Source organism: Psittacula echo, assembly GCF_963264785.1.
Source record: "Psittacula echo genome assembly, chromosome: 5".
NCBI lineage: Eukaryota > Metazoa > Chordata > Aves > Psittaciformes > Psittacidae > Psittacula > Psittacula echo.
Window position 1 is genome coordinate 60773831 of NC_137739.1, and position 19511 is coordinate 60793341.

Below are 19511 nucleotides of genomic sequence, written 5' to 3' on the forward strand. Positions count from 1 at the left end.
TAAATACCACTCTCTGATAATGGGCAATGCTCGTAACTTCAGAGAATGGGAAGGTATGCTAAAAGACAGAGGGATACTAAGAACAGAATGCATGGAGGGGGGCAACTGTAAGAGAAGACTGAAGAGCAGCAATCAGAATCATCTAGAGGATTAGAAAGGAGACCTGAGCAGTACAGAGGAAACAAAAAAAAAAAAAAAAAAAATCATCTGTTTGGAATTAATTACCAGAAAAGTCTCCCACCAAGACATACTCACTCTCAGAGCATCTACATCCTGGAGTTCTGCTGTCAAGTGTTTGTTAAACTACAGAAAGACTTTGGCACTGTACTTAATATCTATTTCTCAAAAAGAAATGGCAATTGACAAATTACTTGTTAACTCCAGCAGCAGTAAATCATACAACATGCTGCTGACCTGTGTATCAATGATGCCACATAATTCTTGCCTCTTTTAAAAGCAATTCTTCTTCAAATTACGTACAAGGTAATTTACAAGCTACTACAACTTTTCTCTGAATACACATTTTGAAAAAAGTGTCAATATTTCCATTTGTCAAATCATATAGAAGAAACCACTAACTTAGCTTATCCGATATTTCACCTTTTTTTTTTGCACTGGAGTTTCTGTAGCCATAAAAGCAAGATACAGAAGTCCATTCACCTCAAAGGGATGTTGTGAAGCAACTACATTGAAATAACAAACACTAGAGGAAAGCACATTGGAAAATTAGTTCTGCTGGCCAACTCTGAAGAAGTTTGAGCACCATATAGTAAAAATAATATAGGGCACTTCATGAACAGGGCCAAAGCATAATATTAAGCAGCTGCTCAGTAAATAAGCAATTACCAAGTAAATGAAATAAAAGTTGGTTATGGCTGCACAATTAACAGATAACATTGTAAATCACTCATCTGCTGACTTTCAATGTCTTAACTTTGCAGGGGTAGGATTTTTGTTGTAGTGTAATGCAGTAGGGAGTCACAAACAGATTTCAGGCAAGTACTTGATGACTACATATACACAAAAATGCATTACCATGTCACTAATTTTGAAAGACATTCATAAATATGAATGCACATACCTGTTCTTTTTCTTTCAGCAGCTTCTCAAAAGCAAGAGCTTTTTCCTTCATTGAGTGAGACTCAAACTCTTTCTCTTTCAGCATCATTGAAAATTGCATATTAGTCTCCTGAAGTGCTCGGAATTCTGTTTCTTTTTCCCTAGACCGTGTAACTATTTTTTCATTTTCTTCTTTCAGCTTTCTAATATCCATTTCCAAAATCAAATTTCTTTCTTTAAGATTGGTCACAGCTTGCTTCAAAAGCTCATTTTCATTCTCTTTATTACTAAGATTCTCACTGACAGAAAGTAACTGGTCACTTTTAGATTTAATTAATATGTCTTTTTCCCTAAGTGATTTCTGTAAGACATCATGTTTTTCTTTGATCTGCCTCATCTCTGACTCAGTTCCCTCTTGATTCTTTCTTTCGATCTCTGATGCTGTAGCCATAGAATCTGATAGTCGTTGATTGTTTTCCTGAAGAGTTCTAATAGCTGAATCTTTCTCTTGCAACTTCTTTTTCAGTTGTTCCAACTCATTTTGAAGAAGTTTAGCCTCATCACTGAGTAGTTTTGGAGCACTGTGCTGTACGCCTGAAAGCTGTGAAACAGGGGAAGCCACTGTCACAGATGGTGTTACCAAATCAAGTTTACTCAGGAGAAGATCCTTGGTGTTATAAAGCTGTCCTATGCTGTGCTGAACTTGTGCTAATTCCTGACTAAAACTTTTCAGCTTTTTCTCATTCTGTTCGTAACTCTGAATCAAGCCATTATAATCCACCTGCAACTTCGAATTACTATCACTTTCAACCGAAATTTGTGCTTGAAGCTTGTGTAACTCTTCTTGGAGATGAGCTGACTCATGCTGCATGTTCTGAACTGTGGTTATTACTTGTTGCTTCCACTCCTCCATCTTCTTTACTTGCTGTTTTAATTTATCACGTTCTTGTAGAAGTTCCTCAAATTGGTTACTGTTAACACCTCCTGATCCGTTATCAGTACCTGTACTGGATGTCTGCAAGACAGTCAATAAGGTTTGACATTTTTGACTTAGAGCATCTATTTCAATATCTTTTTCTCGAATGATACGGGATAAATTCTGAATAGTTTCTCTAGACATGTCTTGACTGCTGTTTTCAGATCTATCAGATAATTTTTTATTCTCCTCTTGCAACCTTACCAAAGCTGCTTCTTTAGCAGCAACCATATCCATGATATTACGATACTCTGTTTTTAACTGGCTGTTTTCTCTTGTCTTTTCACTTAGAACTGCTAGCACTTGTTCTCTTTCCAGAACATAAGCTTGCAGCTGCTGCTGAAGACAAAGAACATCCTGCCTAGAGGAAGATGAGGAAACTCTAGCATTGAGAGCTTGTATTTCTAAATCTTTCTCTTGGATGATACGAGTAAGTTTGCCAACTTCATCCTTAGACAACTGATCAATTTGTTGACTTAGAGAAACATTCTTTTCATTAAGAAGCTTAATCTCCATCTCCCTTTCTTTGATACCTTTTACCAGTCTTTCAATTTCAGCTTTAGATAAGTCATGCTTTTCATTTCCATTTTCTCCATTAAGAGTCTGAACTTTGGTTTCCTGAAACAGATCAGAGGAATCAGTCTGAATAATTTGTCTCTCTTTGTGCAACTGAGTTCTAATTTGTTCAATTGTTTTCTGTAAATTTTTAATTTCCTCATCTTTCTCTAAAGAAAGTCTTTCGTGTGTGACATTCATTTGCTCACACTGAAATTTAGACTCATCTATTTCCTTTCTTTGCTCCTGCAAAGACTCCTGAAGTTGCACTGTTGTTTGGTTCTGATCTTCTATTGTTTTTTTGAGAACTTCTATTTCTTCTTCAAGATTATTCTTTATTACTTTTAACTGTGTTACCTCACTTTCAAGTTCAATAATAATATCTAAAGTTTTAGGCTCAACCACAGGCACAGATCTGCTTTGCTGATCCTTAAGGCGTTCAAGTTCTTCTTTCAAATGGTTATTTTCCTCCTTCATGACTGCAAGACTTCTGTCTTTTTCCTCCAAGTTGTGTTTTAAGACATCCTGCTTTTTTGAAACTTTCATATATTCCTCAAGTTCCTGCTTCATTTGTAGGGCTTGATTTTTAAATTTTTCAATAAATATCTCCTTTTCTTTAATGAGTTCTGTCAACTGCTTTTGTCCTCCTAAGCTAGTAGTCAACATTTCTTTTGTTTCTTGATGGTCAATTTCCATCTGCTCAATGATCCTTTTAAGTTCATCGATCTTAAAGTCTTTCTTTTGATTGCATTTAACTAGGCGCTCATGTTCAAGCTGCAAGGCACTGGTATCCATACTCCGTGCTTGTGATAATTCCTCAATAGTCTGCTTATACTTACGTGCTTGTTCCAAAAGCCTCTTCTCTGCCTGGTTTAATTCACTCTCCAACTGTCTTTTTTCCATTTTCAAAGCCTCCACAACAGTGTCTTTTTCCAAATAAACTTTATTTTTCTCAGAAATGGCACTACTTAACTCCTGTTTCAGTTCTTCAGTGTCTGCCATCAGCTTTCCGTTTTCTGCTCTGAGATCTGACAGAGATTTCTTTAATTCTTCATTCAGTTGTTTATTTTCTGAAATGTCATTCTGTAGTTTTGCAATTTCTACTTCTCTTTCTTTCAGAATCAGATCTTGACAAGTGTAGTTAGATTCCTGATTACTTTTTTCTGTTAACTTGCTCAAGGATACAGAAAGTTCCTCCTCTCTTTCTTTTAGTCTCTGCTGCAATTCTCCGACCTCTTTTTTGTGATGAAAATTACAGTCCTGGGCTTTCCTTAATTGTTGCTGAAGATCTTTAATATTATCTTGAAGCTGCTGCTTACTTATATGCAAATCATTAAGTGCATATGAACATTGGCTTAGTTTTTCTTTCTGAATATCTAACTCCTTAATAGTTTCCATCTTCTCCATTTCTAATTCTGATAATTTATTTCTTTCAAATTCTAAGTCAAATTTAAGGTGGTTGATGATACCATCAGTTTCCATCTGGTGCTTTGACAGCTGCTCTTTCAGTATAATCACATGCTGAAATGTACATAGACAAGAACTTATTAGGAAAGGAGAATCAGCTGAACCATATATGCATTTTTATTCTCTGAACACTAAAAGAAAAAAAAAAAAACAACAAACCACAAACAAAAAAAACCACACCAAAACTCCACACCTGAGAGGAAGCAAAACTGTTTCCTAGTTGCCAAGGACAAGTGGCAAGTACGATCAACTAGTCAATGCTAACTTAATTAGAAACACATATTAAATAATCAAATAGGAATAGATTACACTTCATTGAGAATAAAAACCCTAACTACTTAAATCAAGGAACAAAAAGAGAGTTATCTAAGAAAAAGAACCATCAGAATTTGCCAGGACAGTTGGAATGGGTACACAGCATATACCCATTCCTTAAAACCAGGGCAGCACTAAATTTAAAATAACAAATTACAGAAGAGAATGCCTATTTGTATATTCTATTTTCAATTTCTTATTCATGCTTACATTTGCTGGGATTCATTTCATAGGAAAAAATTTAATGTTTAATTCCATAAAGTAAACCAGTACTGAAAACACATGGCTTGCAACTGGATGTTTACAGGCCCAATATATCAGAAGAGTGAAAAAAAGGTTATCATTCCATTTTGATTATAGTCAGTGACCTTTTCTGCCCCACACATGCTCGTATTCAAAAGAACCTGTAATAAAGCAACTTAATTATTCAATATAATTAAAAATAATACAAAGAAAAAGTTAAAAAAAAGAAAACCTCATGAATACTGTCATAAGATGGAGGTCTAAATATTAGCAGGATAAGATCTGTCAAAAGTCTTGTGGAGTAAATAATTAAGTAATATTTAACTGGAGTTCAGGAAATGACATCAGTTATGCACGGCTGACACACGTTATTTCTTCATCCATTATAAGTGGGTTTCTTGCATTTTAGAATTTTGCACTAAGATGGTCCCAATATTCTTTTTAAGCCTCAGAGGATAACTTCTATTTCCCTGTTACCTACGTTCAAAGATCAACTTGAAAGATCAAGTGCACAAATCTAAATATTTTAGCAGTTTAATAAATAGTTGCAGTGTTTATTACCTGAGTAGCTTCTTGATTCTGCTTGTCTAGTTCTTCCAGCTCCACTATTAATGTTTCTCTTTCAGCAATACTTTCATTTAATTCATGTTCTTTCCTTTCCAAATCTTGTCTTAACTGACTTAATTCTGAATTCTGATCCTCAGCATATGCAGAAAGAGTATTCTTATTTTTCTGTTGTGAACTTGTCAGTTCCTTCTCAAGTCCTTCCTTAAGTTAAAAAAAAATCTAAATATTAGACTTTATCTTGGTGAAACTTACAGCCTCTTCAGACCTGAAATGGTTTATTTTCCCCCCTTCAACAATTAAAATACGCCCTTTTTTGTTAGAATCTTCAGGCCTACATTAATATTATGCCACTTAAAAATTCTTCATCAGGAAGTATTTGTCTCTACCATTCACACACAGACATTTATTTTCTCATCACTAAGTTTAGGGCTGTAATTTACGAGCTTCTGCACAAAAAGCCACCATCTGGCAAGCAAAGTTATATCCACCCCCCGAGGCACGGATCCACAGCTGGGATAAATTATTATACATCCAAGAGATACTCTAAACATGTAGCATGCTGCATAGTGAGACAGGAAGTTTTAATAAAGGACACCTGAATAACATGCTTATGAAAAATGCCATGGGAACTCTTCAACAGATGCAAAACACAGAAGACCCCAGTTGAGAAATACTACTGGATACAAAGTAAACTAAGCCATATCTGTCAAGCCTGAGTTTATGAAAGACTAAGTCAACCTTGCCAAACTCTAAAGGTGTGTTCCAGAGAAACTTTATGTTCCACTGCTTAACTTGATCAGTAGGATGGAACGTACTACTATTAGAGTACTACATGTAAGGAGAGAAGTATTTTATAGCTGACAACAGCTTTTTAAAGCTGATAGTATCAAAACTGGAATGGGCCAAACAGGTGAAAAGTGACAGATTTTACAGAATATATTATTAATACTTTCAAAATTTATATTACAGCAGCCTAAGTAGCAATGGATAGGTAGAAATCTAGTTTTCTTTAACAGAGAAACTATGGAGTTTCACAAGTCAAAATGTGTCTTTTCTATCAATTCCACATGTAATTCCAGAATTAATCTACAATTATTCCTTGATTACAAGGTTATTAATGTAGAAGTGTAAATGCTCCAAAAAAATGTATAGCACCAGAACATGTTTTCCATCAGTTACTATTTACACAAACTTTGTTGGCTTAATTTAGAAATTGCTTTACCTGATTTAAAACTGAAAGTCTTGATATTTCATTTTCTGCTTCTATAAAGGAAAAAAAAACCAAACCAGAATTTTACCACTTTCCAAATAACAACAAAAACAATTCTCCCACCTTGCCCCAGCAACACTCTGCTGCTCAGAAGAGAATAGTTTCACAGTATTTTGAGATGATAATCATCAGTGCTGTAGATTGAAATGCACCATCAACCACCACCACGAAGCAGAGCATTACTTTTTCTACTGAGTCCACATTTGGAGGACTTAGGCACTACATTGTATCAATTATGCAATATTAAAAGATTTTCTACATACAGGCACACTTGTTAAACAGAGAAGTTTCCATGTTACTTTAGGGAGAAGATATCAGCAAGATTGTCTTTACCAAAATTGTACTTTTAGAATTTAAGCAAGAAACTTCTTGTTGTTACTTACCTAATCAGAAAGCCCTATGATAATCAATCATGCTAGTTCCAGTTATGTCTTCTTTTCAGCTTAGCCTTATCTCAATGGAAAACCCTTTTCTCAAGCAGCAACTTTCAAAAGATATATATTCTCATACTAAGTTCCAAATTCTTAAAGTAAAATCTGAGCTTTAAAAGTGAAAACCTGTGAAGGCTTACTAAAAATAATTAAATTAAAAAATAAAATAATCATCATATTAGTACCTAACAGTGCTTGCTGTAGTCTGACAATATCCTCTGGTAACGATGTTTTTGATTGGAGCTTCTTGTCCTGTTCTTTCAGGAGGGCATCTTGCTCTGCAACAGCACTTTGAAGCTTGCTAAATTCAGACTTAAGATTTTCATATTCTTGCATTATTTGGATCTTTTCTACTTTTGCCAATTCTTGCTCTTTCAGAAGAATTTTGTTTTCTTCTTTGGCAGAAGACAATTTGTGATTTAATTTTCTTATTTCATCCTCTTGGTCCTTTACAACCTCCTCCAACTCTTCTGTTTTCCCTCCTTCTAAACTCCGAGCATTTTTTTTCTGTTCACTAATTTTAGGGCCACCCATGGCATCAGTGCTCACATCATCTAAAAAGCAAAGAAGATTGATAGCAATTTTAACTATTAACCAAAAGCAGCAGCACTGCAGATCTTTTGCTTAAGAGTCTCTTCTTCTACCCCTTCTCCTGACAGAGGGAGATATCTAAACCAAAGACTTGATAATCATCAGCAACAGAAAGCTTACATAAATAGAATTAAGATTTGAAGCAGGGCTATACATACTACTGGCTTGATACGCAGCTTTTCAAATACTTACACATCCTTGTGTAGTATTTATTACTAAAATAATTTTAAAACTTAAAGTGTTGTGAACAGTGTATGTTTTGCCATTTAATTAAAATATACTTCACCCCCATGCCTCTGCTGGGGAGATGACACAATCTAGTATACTGCAATTTGGAATCCTTTAATTTTCTAAGAATAATTTAATTAAACCCCATCTAATTCAGCCTGATGCAAAATCTCTGTTAATATTTTAATTAAATTTCAAAGGTTTGTTCAATTGTTGTTATAGAGAACTATTTGCTACATATTAGTATATCATTTGCTAAATGATGCACAGAGTTTTTTACTTAAAAAAATCTCATTTTGCAGAATTGATGTTTTCAGACATCTACCATATTATCACAACATAACTTCTAGAAACGTTGGAGTATAAAAAGGCGTAATCAGAAATTACGGGAAAAAAAAAGCTAAATGAAAGTACACTGCTTTTGAATTCACTTCAGCGCAAGCTCAAACATTTCCTCCTGCCCCAGTTTGTATAATGATGTCAAACAGACCAACAAAATAATAAAAAAGAAAAAATTAAATACTCTTAAATCTTCAAAAGCTGTGAGCAGTATTTATTTTACAGATGACTTGTAATGCAAAAGATACGAGACTCCTCTCTTTAACTTCATTAAATTAGTCCTGCTGGTGTATGTACATACAGTAAAAGACAGACTACATCTCAACAGGCACCTGATTTTAAGAAATAAATTCTCTATCAGTACTACTTTAGGCATTAAGAGGCTGTGAAAATATTCCCCTTCTTTCCAAGAAGGAAATGGATCTCTCTTTCCAAAAGGAGAACATATACTCTTTAGAAGTCCAAGTTTTAACACATAATAAAACAGTTGTTTCCAGGCAAATCTTACATATTTATGCAAGGAAGCCTCTAAAGGAAATCTGACATAACTATTTTTATGGAATATGAAATAACCTACAAGACAACAAAAAGCATCTTGTGAGAACTACTAAGCTTCTTCTACAATCTAGTCATGCCGCAGACTGAAGTGTGGTCCTTATGTCAATCTTGAACTTTTGTCAAGTAACTGAATTGGCACATAGTACTTCTCATCAAAATTACTCCTGTGCTAAGATTTTCTTATTTCAATTTTGTCTATCTTGTCCACATATACATTCAGTGTAAGGTTAAAAAAAAAAAACCCAAACCAGGAAGTGTAGGATTTGGAGCACATAATTTGATATGTATAGAAAATGACCCTCTAAACTGGTATACATCAGAAGATGAAATGGCAGCATTCCAGTGTTCAAGCCAGCAACAGTGAATAGAAGATACTAGGACACACGCCTTAAACATCAAGATGAAATCAAGTTGAAAATCAAATTCCTAAACATCATGTATTTGATATCTATTACACCATTACATACATATTTTATGCTTTAACCAAAATTCACTGTACATTAAAAAAGAAAGCATGTGGTAAGAAAGACCTTGCTGTAACTGATTCTCAAGTTCTTCAATTCGCTCTTCATATTCACTCAGCTCTTCTCGGTGTCGACGAGTTATCTCTACTAGCTTTTGCTTGTGTGCATCCTGCAACACTGAAAGTTCATGTTGATGTTCATCTATTTCTTGACTTAAATTCCGTTTGAGCTCCTAAAAGTATAATTAGAAAAACAGAACGGTAAAATACAGAACAGAAGCTTAAAAAAGAAAAAAAAAAAAAGAAATTAAAACATTTTCCTTAGTAAAAGTAAAGATTTATTAAAGGATTCCTCACAGAAGTCACATTTCTTGTCTTTTAACATGTTCAAAAAAACCCCAAACCAACAAAAGACATTCCTTTTAGAAATACATTTACACAACAGCATGCTCCACACAACAGCATGCTCCACACAACAGCATGCTCCACACAACAGCATGCTCCACACAACAGCATGCTCCACACAACAGCATGCTCCACACAACAGCATGCTCCACACAACAGCATGCTCCACACAACAGCATGCTCCACACAACAGCATGCTCCACACAACAGCATGCTCCACACAACAGCAAATACTAAACTAGAGACATTACAACTTTTTCACAGGAAGCAGATACAGTAGGACACATTTCTAGCAAATTTTAAGGATGACAGGCAAATGCATATTCTGCATCTTCAATGAGAAAAAGTAAGATGTTTCTGAGAAAGGAGAAGAAATTATTTTGTGTATCTAAAATTCAGTCTCATAAGTCAGTCATCAGCTTTCGAAAGTGATTTGCCCTCATAAATACCAACGTAATTCTTTCAAGCTTATGTACTACATTCAACAAGTTCACATAAATACCCTTTCTCAGAATAACTTTTTAAATATTGTACTGCTGACAGAAATGTTACTGTGATATTACAAGCCCACATACGTTTTTAATTGAGAAAATTTAAGTGCGCGTGTTGTAAACATTTTAATTGTATTCATAAGTCATGTGATCATATGCAAAACCATCAAGAATAAAGTGTAAGAGAAGACTAGCTTGTCAAAGTTGTCATATTACCTTAACAATATTTTGCAGTTTGCATATTTCACTTTGTTCAGCATCATTTGTCCCTTGCACTTTGGAAGACTGAGAAAAGAAAAATCACATATCCATGTGAAATTGTGATAAATAGGTGTATTTTTCATGTGTTTCCTCTATTGATACTCGAAGTAGAAAAATAAAGGGAATGTGAAGAAAAATTAAAATTTACAGTAAGTTTGATTAAAAAGAGACATTTTAATTGAAAGACTTTTATTTTCCACTGATTTTTTTTTATTATTATTATTATATGGAAATATGTAAAAGTTTGTGGTAGTGGGTGTTATTGCACATAATAATACAACAGGGTTTCTTAATTTTACTTGCATATTTCTAAGTGCAAAAAGTATACCTCTGAAATCAGGCTATAGCTTGAAAAATAATGACTTATCAACAATAGCTTGACAGACTATTATTTCTTGTCTCAGCAGATCATGAATTACAACTGACATAACAAGGACTGAGAGAAGAGTAAGTAAAACCAGTATGCAAATATTTAACTATCACAGTATTGTACTGTCAATAAATAGGTAGTATCAGAGCCAGGAAGAAGAAAATTATTTTCTGAAAGACTGCACAGAAATTAAACCCTGAAGTAGCACAGACAACTGTTTATAAAGCCCTTTCCCTAACTTGACAAATTATGCATAAAAGCATCATGAAACATTTGGAAGTTAGTCAATGGATTAACTGAATGTTAGCCATTGTGACAGCATGAAAATGATGAAAACATAATTAAATTTCAGCTTTTCCACCAAATCATGTTTCTTCTAGAAATTGTACAGCATGAACTTTCAGAAGACCCATTCCAAAACCACCAAATTCAATGAAAACACTGGTTTGGAGTGGAGAGTCAGAGAGGAAATACCCACCAGTGCAATCTGCTTCCAGTGGTCAACCTCAGACTCAAGCCTAGAAACTTCGTTGGACAATCTGTTTATTTCTTGCTGTGACCAGATTATATCTCCAAAATCCATGTCATATCCTTCAAAACCTGAGGAATGTCTGACCACTGGAACATATGAAGCTGATGTAGTGGCTGGTGGTAAAACACCAGCTCCTGACTGTGCTGACTGAGCAGCCGTCTGTACTTTCTGCAGCTGGTCCTGCAGCGCATTCTGTCTAGCTTTTAGATGGCTGATTTCCACCTGAAAATACAGAATAAAATGTATTGTTTCAGGAAGAACAACAATAAACACTCTGCCTCTTGTAATCTTATGAAATGTGAACCAACCAGACAACTTGTCCCCAGCACAAATAACTGATTGCTTCCAGTAAAGCAAAAAGGAAAAAAAAACCCCAAACTCTCTGCTAATGGAGAAAAGCAGTCTTAGCTGATGCTTACAAAGTATCTCCCACATGGATACATACTAAAAGTTTTAATAGTTTTCAGTTAAGTGACGTTTCAGTAAAAATGATGATTTTTTTTTCCAGCAGCCAAGGTATTTAAGTAACTATAGCAAGAGTCAGGCTGGAAAAAAAAAAAAAATTAACGAGGATATTCAAATATGAAAATTAAGCAATATATGATGCTCCCACATTTATATTACATTTGATTTCTTTTACACTTAATGTATTGAAAATTTACTTATTTACAAAAAACTGAAATTAGCTGCACGCAATTTTCTCATAACAACTCTGCTACTGTATTTAACATGCAGAATTCTATACATCTCAAAATTCTTCTTCCTCTAGTTCCCACATGCATTTATAAATAGAGCAGAAATAAAACTTCTTTTGTGTAATTCTAGGCATACTGGCAACTGTCTTCATTTAAAAGGCTATGAAATCTCATGTTACATAATAGACTATAAAGCTGATGTTTCCATCACAAAGGGACACTTATCAGATCATGAAATTGTATACATTAAGATAAATAATTATGGTATTTACAGACAATATAACCGCTTCAAGTAAGAATTTGCTCGTGTTGCCTTCCTTAAAGATAACTGAATCAGAAATACAAAGCAGTTAAAGTGTTCTTTCTCACAGAAAAAAACCCAGAAATTGATATATGCATGACATTCCTGGAGCATTCTCATCTCAACTTTCTCCTGGCAGCTCTGCTTACATTACATAAGTCAATAATATGTCTTAAGTCTCCCAGTGTCTACATTAACAAACCAAGAAACTGAAACTGTGAACAATACTTCCACTGAAAGAGCACAGATATCACAACAAAGAGATAAAACAGCATAATATGAAAGTTTATTTGGCATATTTACTCAAATATTTCACTCTGTATCCTACCTCTTTCTGTTGAAGCTGATTTCGGTACTCTATAGACAGCTGCTTTATTTGAAGTTCTGCTGCTTCATGCTTTTCTTCTAAATCACTACAAACTTTTTTCAGTCTCTCATTCTAGCAAAGAAGAGAAATTAATGTTGGTAAATTCTGAAACAGTTCTTACAGAATAAGAAAAGCATAAATCTGCTGGACAGTAAAGAAATCAAATTATACACATTTCTTATGTTATTTTACTCAAACCACACAAACAACAGTAACTTCCAAGTGTAGTCCAAAATCACATACATGTCCAAGCTTTCCATTTTCATACAGCATTTCAGAAAAAGGTTTTTAGTAAACGCAAGAAGAAAAATTCAAGGCTGAATTACATCTTAGCATGACCCATCAGCAGAATTTAAGAACAGCCACAGAACACAAATCAGAGCTAATATCCACACAATCCAGTATCCTCTCCCTGACACTCTTCAAGAGCAGATGGCAAGAATCTAAAAAAGGACAAGCAGGAACAGTTACTTCTCCAAAATACTACCTTAACTTCTCAATACTCTTGAGGGCTGAGGACATACATGGAAGTTGTTAGTCTTATGACTTTATTTATGGCTGTAAACCAACAAGTCATTTGTAAAAGTACACTAAGTCACTTTCCTCAAGGGCACATGGGATTTTTAAGCACTTTTGGGAGAGCACATGCATCCACAGTTATGTCAAAACCAACATACAGTAAGGCAACACAGGCATAGAACTGCATCAGGGAGCACATACGCTCTGTCTTCTGCCTGCTGCAGGAGACATGCTGTCCAGCATAACCAGACATTCAAGATCTGATTTTATATGTGATCATCTACAAAATGCCAAAATTTATGGAAACTTAAGACTGTCACATTTACAAGCTTTTCAGAGCCAAGACTATTGCTGCAGCCCAAGCCCATGTGGTAAGGAGGAACAGTTGCAGGATGCAGCACTTAGTGAAAAATGAAAATATGCACCACACACATACTCCAATAAACAAATGTGCCCCCAACTGTGATGTCTCCCCCCAAAAAAGTAAATAAAAAGCCACTTTCTAACACTGACACTCTTCTTTTCTAGATTTACCTAGACAAGCACATTCAGTGCTATATTTGAACTTTACAAGAAACAAATGTTATTTATTGTTTTTAATTACAGTAGTGTTCCAAAATTTCTTACTTCAAGCTTTTGTGCTGCATTAATACTTTCTATTTCTCTGAGTCTAGAATTGGACACATGGAGTTCTGTTGCTGCATCTGAAAGAAAGTGAAAATTTTCATTTTTATTAAGCTACTTTTAGTCAGTTAAATAGACATCAATTAAGACCACAGTTATTAACAAGTGTCTTACTTTACACTGCTTTGATTTTCATTCCTAAGTAAATATCAAAAGCTGCTCTTATCAGAACATTGTCAGAATTATTTTTCACAAACCCGAGTCTTTTTGAGTGTAATTTAGTTCTCTCTTATGTAGACTTTAAGTCAGATCACAAAGATAATAGAAAAGTATAGATTTAAGCTTTAAAATAAGGGAAATGAAAAGTCTTTCCTTGACTATCATAGAATCATAGAATAGTCAGGGTTGGAAAGGACCTTAAGATTATCTACTTCCAAGCCCCCTGCCATGGGGAGGGACATCCCACACTAAACCATGCCACCCAAGGCCTCATCCAACCTGGCCTTGAACACTACCAAGGATGGAGCATTCACAACCTCCCTGGGCAACCCATTCCCGTGCCTCACCACCCTCTCAGTAAAGAATTTCTTCCTTATATCCAATCTAAACTTCCCCTGTTTCAGTTTGAACCCGTTACCCCTTGTGCTGTCACTACAGTCCCTGATGAATAGTCCATCCCCAGCATCCTTGTAGGCCCCCTTCAGATACTGAAAGGCTGCTATGAGGTCTCCACACAGCCTTCTCTTCTCCAGGCTGAACAGCCCCAACTTTCTCAGCCTATCTTCATATGGGAGGGTGCTCCAGTTCCCTGATCATCCTCATGGGCCTCCTCTGGACTTGTTCCAACAGTTCCATGCCCTTTTTATGTTGAGGACACCAGAACTGTACACAATACTCCAAGTGAGATCTCACGAGAGCAGAGTAGAGAGGCAGGATCACCTCCTTCAACCTGCTGGCCACACTCCTTTTGATGCAGCCCAGGATACGGTTGGCTTTCTGGGCTGCGAGCGCACACTGCAGCCGGCTCATGTTCATTTTTTCATCGACCAACACCCCCAAGTCCTTCTCTGCAGGGCTGCTCTGAATCTCTTCTCTGCACAACCTGTAGCTGTGCCTGGGATTGCTCTGACCCAGGTGTAGAACCTTGCACTTCTCATGGTTAAACTTCATAAGGTTGGCATCAGCCCACCTCACAAGCGTGTCAAGGTCCCTCTGGATGGCATCCCTTTCCTCCGGCGTATCAACCGAACCACACAGCTTGGTGTCATTGGCAAACTTGCTGAGGGCGCACTCAATCCCACTGTCCATGTCACCAACAAAGATGTTGAACAAGACTGGTCTGAACACCGATCTCTGAGGGACACCACTCGTTACCAGTCTCCAGCCGGACATCGAGCCATTGACCACAATTGTGTGCGTGCGGCCATCCAGCCAGTTCTTTATCCACCGAGTGGTCCACCCATCAAATTGATGTCTCTCCAATTTAGAGACAAGGATGTCATGTGGGACAGTGTCAAACGCTTTGCACAAATCCAGGTAGATGACGCCAACTGCTCTACCCCTGTCCATCAGTTCCGTAGCCCCATCATAGAAGGCCACCAAATTGGTCAGGCAGGATTTCCCCTTAGTGAAGGGTTGTCACCAAGCACCTCCTTGTTTTTCATGTGCCTTAGCATGCCTTCCAGGAGAATCTGCTCCACGATTTTGCCAGGCACAGAGGTGAGACTGACTGGTCTGTAATTCCCTGGGTCATCCATTTTCCCCTTCTTGAAAATGGGGGTTATATTTCCCTTTTTGCAGTCGTCAGGAACTTCACCTGACTGCCATGAGTTTTCAAATATGATGGCCAGTGGCTTAGCAACTTCATTCGCCAGCTCCTTCAGGACCCGTGGATGGATTTCATCAGGTCCCATGGACTTGTGTATGTTTAGGTTTTTAAGATGGTCTTGAACCAGATCCTCTCCTACAGTGGGCCTAGGGTGTTCATTCTTACAGTCCCTGCGTTCGCCTTCCAAGACTATTTTACGTCACTGAACTGTTTTTCACATAGGACTTTGCCCCTGATGTGACAGTTGTGTATTTCTCAGTATTCTCACGTGAAGTTTCAAAACAAGAATTAGTTCCACAAAGCAGACACAACAGTAACTAAATTTTCAGAAAACAAAACAAAACAAAGAAAAACAAAAAATCCCCAATACCCAATCCCAAACCTAAGAAAACCCACAAAATAACCCATACAACAAAACACCATCCCTGCCTCCCTCATGAAGGCACAAACCCCCCATAGGACTCACTTTCATTTATAGAGGTGACACTTTCTATCATATCAGTGTATCTAACTCAAAAACCACATAATTCTGTCCTGGGACACTCTCCCTTTAATGATCAACCCTCCTCAAACAGGCTATGTTTACTTCTCCCATGCACAACTTTCAATGCCTAGAAATACCACATTTCCTTTTCTTAGACATAAATCATCCTTGATTGACTATAAAACAAGTTTAAGTTATTTGAAATAAATATAATTTTCAAGTAAATACAGTATTTCATAATTTCCTATGTGCTATTTAAAACTGATGCAGCTCAAGTGCTGCAGAAGCAACAATCTCCCCATGAAAACTGATAAACGGAAGATGTTAAAAGTCTATAACCCACAAACACTATCATCAGTTCAGACGGCAGTCAGAGCAGTGGATGTAAGGGATAATATTAAAAATTAGGAAACATTAGAAAATTAAAACCAGGAATGTAAGGAACAGCATGAAGTGCTCTCTAGGCCACACAATATGTAAAGATCTTCAAGGAAGAGTACTTAGATGCTACTAGATTTTTACACCCTCAGGGCTAGTAACCCATAAAAATGTACTATGAAATTTTTAGGAAACAGAAGTCATTTACAGCAGTATCTAGCAGTCAAGTACACCTGGAAGTAACTAATGAACATCAGCACATCTCTTACACAAACTAAAGCACAAATGTGTGAATCAGAATCTCAATTTCTCTTTTAAAAGGGCAAACCAAACACACTAGATGACTAAACAGTTCAGCAGCACAGAATAAGTTCCAAACTAAATTAATATGGGATTTTGAAGTTTAAAACAATTCTAAGCAAGTATTTCAGAAAAGTGGAAAAAAGATAACCTTGCAGTTATCCAAACAAATATCTCTCTTCATATCATTTCACCTGCATACCAAAAAACCCCATCAATGAGACCAGTAGCATCAGCTTGCCAACAAGACTGATACAATACTTAGGCTATGCTTCATAGTTGTGAATCATAGAATGGTTAGGGATGGAAAGAACCTCAAGATCATCTAGTTCCAGCTCCCCTGCCATGGGCAGGGACAGCTCACACTAAACCATGTCACCCAAGGCTCTATCCAACCTGTCCTTGAACACTGCCAGACATGGAGCATTCACTTCTTTGGGCAACCTGTTCCAGTGCCTCACCACCCTCACACTAAAGAACTTCTTCCTTATATCTAAATTTGTTCGAAATTGCAAACAGAATAGAATTGTTTAATTTCACATTTAAGATGAGTATTCAGAAATCCTAGCTGTTCTTTGCGGTTGCTGTTCTTAACACTTGCTTTAAGAATAGTGATTTTTTTTCAGTAAGTTATAGTTTCAAGATGGTAAACAATACTAGTGGCATTAACCTATTGATACTTATTACCATGTTACACAATTGCTTGTATAAAAATCAAAAGTTTTATTCAACAACTTGTAACAAAAAAGGTTTATTAAAAATATGAAAACTACAGTCTAGAATAAGTTTACTGCTACTTTACTCAAATCTTACTCCAATGTCTCAGTTATTTTGTTTCAGCTTCCTGTTTTAAACATGTATCATCCTAGCTTCTTGTCCCTATTAAACCATAGCAATGTTCTACTTGGCTGCAAGAGAATGGTACAACTTGACAGGTTTCTCTGTTCCCAGCTGAAATACAAACAACAAGAACATCATAAAGGCTGAACCTTTGCTTACGTGACACGTCAGGCTTAGGTCATACCAGTGTAAAAACTCCTCTGCAGTTTTATGAAACCACACCAAAAGCTAATCAGATGGGGGTTTAGATAAGCTGAGCAAACAGAATGGAATTAAGAGTATTGTGTGCTTTCATTACTGATCAACATAAGGCTTCAAGCAAGACAGAAACTTCCGCATAATAAACCTAGACAAGGTTAATCTCTGCTATTATAGGCTGGGAATATGTTTGTCTATTCTCCAGATCCTGAGATCAACAGGAGCTGACTAAGAACGAAAACAGGCCAGCAAAGCCAGCAGCTCTCCCGAAAGGTACCAAGCCGCGTACCGGGACAGCTCAGTTAGCTCCCGGCCGGCCAGCAGGTGCAAGCAGTGCAGGCCTCGCCACTGCCGACCCCTGGGCAAACCGGCGGCCGGGGCAAAAGCTCTCTCCCGAAACCGGGCCTGTCCTAGCGAGTACACACTTAACAGGGCCCGCCCGGCAACCACACACAGACACGGATACCCCCCGCCCCGCTGCTCCCCGACCAGCGCCTCAGCCACACTTACCGCCCACCTCCTCCGCGCCCTCCAGCAGAATGTCCTTGGTGAAGCTGGAGATCTGGCCGGTGAGCGAAGACAGGCTGCCTCCCACCTGCCCCAGAGACTGACCCAGACCCGAGCCCAGCCCGCCCAGCCACGACGCCATCACCGCCGCTCAGAGTTAGCCCCGCGCCGGGCAGGCGGCCCGCACAGCTGGCAGCTGGCTCCCGCGGGTACAGGGGCGATCACCTCCTCCTGCTCCCTTCGTTTCGCTAGGGAGCGTCAAGGCTCCTCCTGCCAACTCAGCAAAGCGGTCTCAGTGACTCCTCCGCCAGCGCCGCACGCATCCTCCCGACACTAGCCGACTCAGCGGCTCGTCCCGGCAGCTCCTGCTTCTGCCACCTCGGCGGCAGCCATGACACCTCCACCAGAATACCATCGATAGCGACCGCAGCCAGCTAGAGCGCCCGCGCGGCGGCAATGACGCGTGCGCGGTAGCTGAGGATGCCGGGATAGAGGTGGAGTAGCTGTGATGATTTTGCTGAGGCTGAGGGTGCTTGGTGTTGGAGCGTGTTTGCTTTCGGAGGGTCAAAATCAGAGCCATGTGGTTGAGTTCGAGCTTATGCTGCTGGACTCACCCTTCCAACAAGCACGGCCGGCGCTACTCTTGCGCGTAGTAAATCAGTCAATCCTAGTCTGTGTAAAAGTGAGGCTGGGGGGACGTGGAGCTACCGCAGGGCTCTGTGCCGGTCTGTTCTGTAGAAGGACACGTCTGCAGAGCTTGGAGCTCGGCTTTCAGCGCGCTGTGACTAACACGAACCCTAATGTACACATACTTGGGTCAGGTATATCAACAAAATACAATACTCAGCTGCTACAAGAGTAGAGACATGTTTGAATATGTGTTTTAGGCAAGTTCCTGAGATACCAGGCCTCCGCTACTTTGCATGTAGAGCCAATGGATGTTTGGTTGGACTTCCAGCCACAATCCCAATATTGGTTTGATTCAAAATTCCTGTTGGTTTTGATCATATGACATCTTTGAAATTACAGGGACTACAACGAGTACTGCATTGTTACAGAAAATGCAGTATTAAAACAGTAAAATCAATACTGATACAAAAATTTGCCAATACTGAAAAGAAGATACAGGGCAGCTAGCTCATTGCTAAGTTTCAAATTAATAACTACATTAAAACATTAATAATGGAAGACCACACCAATGGCAAAATGAAGCTGAGAAGAAAGACCATTTCACAGGCGAAGTCTCTAGAGAGCAGCTGAGAATGCAGTAGGTACAAGCCGCATGCTCAGGAGTTACAAGCTGACAATCATTATCAGGCCACTATGGAAAAAAGTGCTTGTTACTTCCC

At 37.8% G+C, this 19511-nt stretch overlaps 1 protein-coding gene across 3 annotated transcripts in view; it reads right to left on the bottom strand.

The window, feature by feature from the left end:
* The window catches only part of TRIP11 (thyroid hormone receptor interactor 11), a 38509-nt gene extending 19963 nt beyond the window's left edge, over window positions 1-18546 (bottom strand). For 2 of the 3 annotated variants that reach the window (XM_080617671.1, XM_080617673.1), the window contains exons 1-10: window positions 18166-18546; window positions 13631-13707; window positions 12446-12556; window positions 11068-11343; window positions 10175-10243; window positions 9130-9295; window positions 7069-7437; window positions 6405-6445; window positions 5177-5383; window positions 1082-4111 (exon numbers count right to left, since the gene is read on the bottom strand). In XM_080617671.1, the coding sequence (XP_080473797.1) occupies window positions 1082-4111; window positions 5177-5383; window positions 6405-6445; window positions 7069-7437; window positions 9130-9295; window positions 10175-10243; window positions 11068-11343; window positions 12446-12556; window positions 13631-13707; window positions 18166-18304 (4485 nt within the window). In that variant the 5' untranslated portion in view covers window positions 18305-18546. The remainder of the gene's footprint in view (window positions 1-1081; window positions 4112-5176; window positions 5384-6404; window positions 6446-7068; window positions 7438-9129; window positions 9296-10174; window positions 10244-11067; window positions 11344-12445; window positions 12557-13630; window positions 13708-18165) is intronic. The other variant, XM_080617672.1, reaches the window with a different exon arrangement.
* Between the last annotated feature and the right edge of the window lie 965 nt (window positions 18547-19511).